General features: G+C 56.9%; 1 protein-coding gene across 1 annotated transcript in view; it reads left to right on the top strand.

Moving 5' to 3' along the window:
- Positions 1-4: 4 nt before the first annotated feature.
- PCDH19 (protocadherin 19) overlaps positions 5-2285 on the top strand; it is a gene marked incomplete at its 5' end in the record, with an annotated part of 54646 nt that continues 52365 nt past the window's right edge. The window contains 2 exon segments of the mRNA XM_009700908.1: positions 5-203; positions 206-1904. Coding sequence (XP_009699210.1) covers positions 5-203; positions 206-1904 — 1898 coding nt within the window.

Genomic DNA, 2285 nt, shown 5'->3' with positions numbered 1-2285 from the left:
GTCGGGGCTGCTGGTGACCAAGCAGAAGATCGACCGGGACCTGCTGTGCAGGCAGAGCCCCAAGTGCGTCATCTCGCTGGAGGTGATGTCCAGCTCCATGGAGATCTGCGTGATCAAGCTGGAGATCAAGGACCTCAATGACAACGCGCCCAGCTTCCCCACTGACCAGATCGAGCTGGAAATCTCGGAGACGGCCAGCCCCGGCTGGAGAGTGCTTACGACCCAGACTCGGGCAGCTTTGGTGTGCAGAGCTATGAGATCACCCCCAACGACCTCTTTGGGCTGGAGACCAAGACACGGGGTGATGGGTCCCGCTTTGCCGAGCTGGTGGTGGAGAAGAGCCTGGACCGCGAGACCCAGTCCCACTACAGCTACGTGATCACGGCGCTGGATGGTGGCGACCCACCCAACTTCGGCACGGTGGAGCTCAGCATCCGCGTCATTGACTCCAATGACAACAACCCGCTCTTCGAGGAGCCGGCCTACACCGTCAGCGTGCCTGAAAACGCCCCGCCGGGTACACCGGTCATCCGCCTCAACGCCTCCGACCCGGACGAGGGCACCAACGGCCAGGTCCTCTACTCTTTCCACAGCTACGTCTCCGACCGGGCCCGGGAGCTCTTCCAAATCGACCCCCAGAGCGGCCTCATCACAGTGAGCGGTGCCATCGACTACGAGGAGGGTCACGTCTACGAGCTGGATGTGCAGGCCAAGGACTTGGGGCCTAATTCCATCCCTGCCCATTGCAAAGTGACCATCAGCGTCCAGGATGCCAACGACAACCCGCCGCTCATCAACCTGCTCTCTGTCAACAGCGAGCTGGTGGAGGTGAGCGAGAACGCCCCGCCGGGGTACGTCATCGCCCTGGTGCGGGTCTCAGACCGCGACTCTGGAGCCAACGGGCGGGTGCAGTGCAAGCTCCTGGGCAATGTGCCTTTTCGGCTCCAGGAGTACGAGAGCTTCTCCACCATCTTGGTGGACGGACGACTGGACCGGGAGCAGAGGGACCAGTACAACCTCACAATCCAGGCCAAGGACAATGGTGTCCCCTCCCTGCAGGCCACCAAGTCCTTCACTGTCAAGATCACCGATGAGAATGACAACCATCCTCATTTCTCCAAGCCCTATTACCAGGTCATCGTGCAGGAGAACAACACCCCGGGGGCCTACCTCCTCTCAGTCTCGGCCAGGGACCCTGACCTGGGCCTCAATGGCAGTGTCTCCTACCAGATCGTGCCCTCCCAAGTCAGGGACATGCCTGTCTTCACCTATGTCTCCATCAACCCCAACTCTGGAGATATCTATGCTTTGAGGTCCTTCAATCATGAACAGACGAAGGCTTTTGAGTTCAAGGTCTTGGCAAAAGATGGGGGTAATCCATCTCTGCAGAGCAATGCCACCGTCAGGGTGATCGTCCTGGACGTCAATGACAACACCCCTGTGATCACGGCCCCGCCGCTGGTCAACGGGACCGCGGAGGTGTACATCCCCAGGAACGCGGGGGTCGGCTACTTGGTGACGGTGGTCAAGGCAGACGACTATGACGAGGGTGAAAATGGCAGACTTTCCTACGAAATGGTGGAAGGAGACAGAGGATTTTTTGAGATAGACCAGGTCAATGGAGAGATAAGGACCACCAGAGCCTTTGGGGAGAACGCAAAGACAGCCTACGAGCTGATCGTGGTGGCTCATGACCATGGAAAAACATCTCTCTCGGCTTCCGCCTTGATTTTAATATACTTGTCTCCAGCCCTGGATGCCCAGGAGTCCATAGGATCTGTTAACCTCTCCCTGATTTTCATTATTGCCCTGGGGTCTATCGCAGCCATTCTTTTTGTCACCATGATCTTCGTGGCAGTCAAGTGCAAAAGGGATAACAAGGAAATCAGGACCTACAACTGCAGGTAAAGACATCTTTGTTTCTGTGCACCTGCCGGGTCTGCTTTGATTTTTGCCATCACAGTTACTTTTCCATTTGCTGCTGTATACTTGGGGGGGCGGGGGGGTCAGATTTGCTTTAGGAACAAAAGTGAGGTTCCCGTCCCTCTAAGAACATTTCCTGCAAAGCTTTAAAAAAATTGTTCTCTGGGAGGAGAGCAGAAATCCGTGCCGAGTAACGAATTGACTTAATTGTGCGGCTTGACAATCTGTTGCAGCATCCCTGATTTTACACGCTCCGTCGCAGGAAGGAGGAAGAACAGTTTTATAGCGGCATGGTTGGTTCCCGTGGGCAGCCCCCCGTCCCCAGCACAGCTCCCCGGTGCTTGCGCGGTGGGGGGGAGCAC

The sequence above is a fragment of the Cariama cristata genome, unplaced genomic scaffold (genome assembly GCF_000690535.1).
Source record: "Cariama cristata isolate BGI_N322 unplaced genomic scaffold, ASM69053v1 scaffold25015, whole genome shotgun sequence".
In the NCBI taxonomy this organism is placed as follows: Eukaryota; Metazoa; Chordata; class Aves; order Cariamiformes; family Cariamidae; genus Cariama; species Cariama cristata.
The sequence above is the reverse complement of the archived record's forward strand: the minus strand, read 5'-3'. Positions and strand labels throughout refer to the sequence as shown.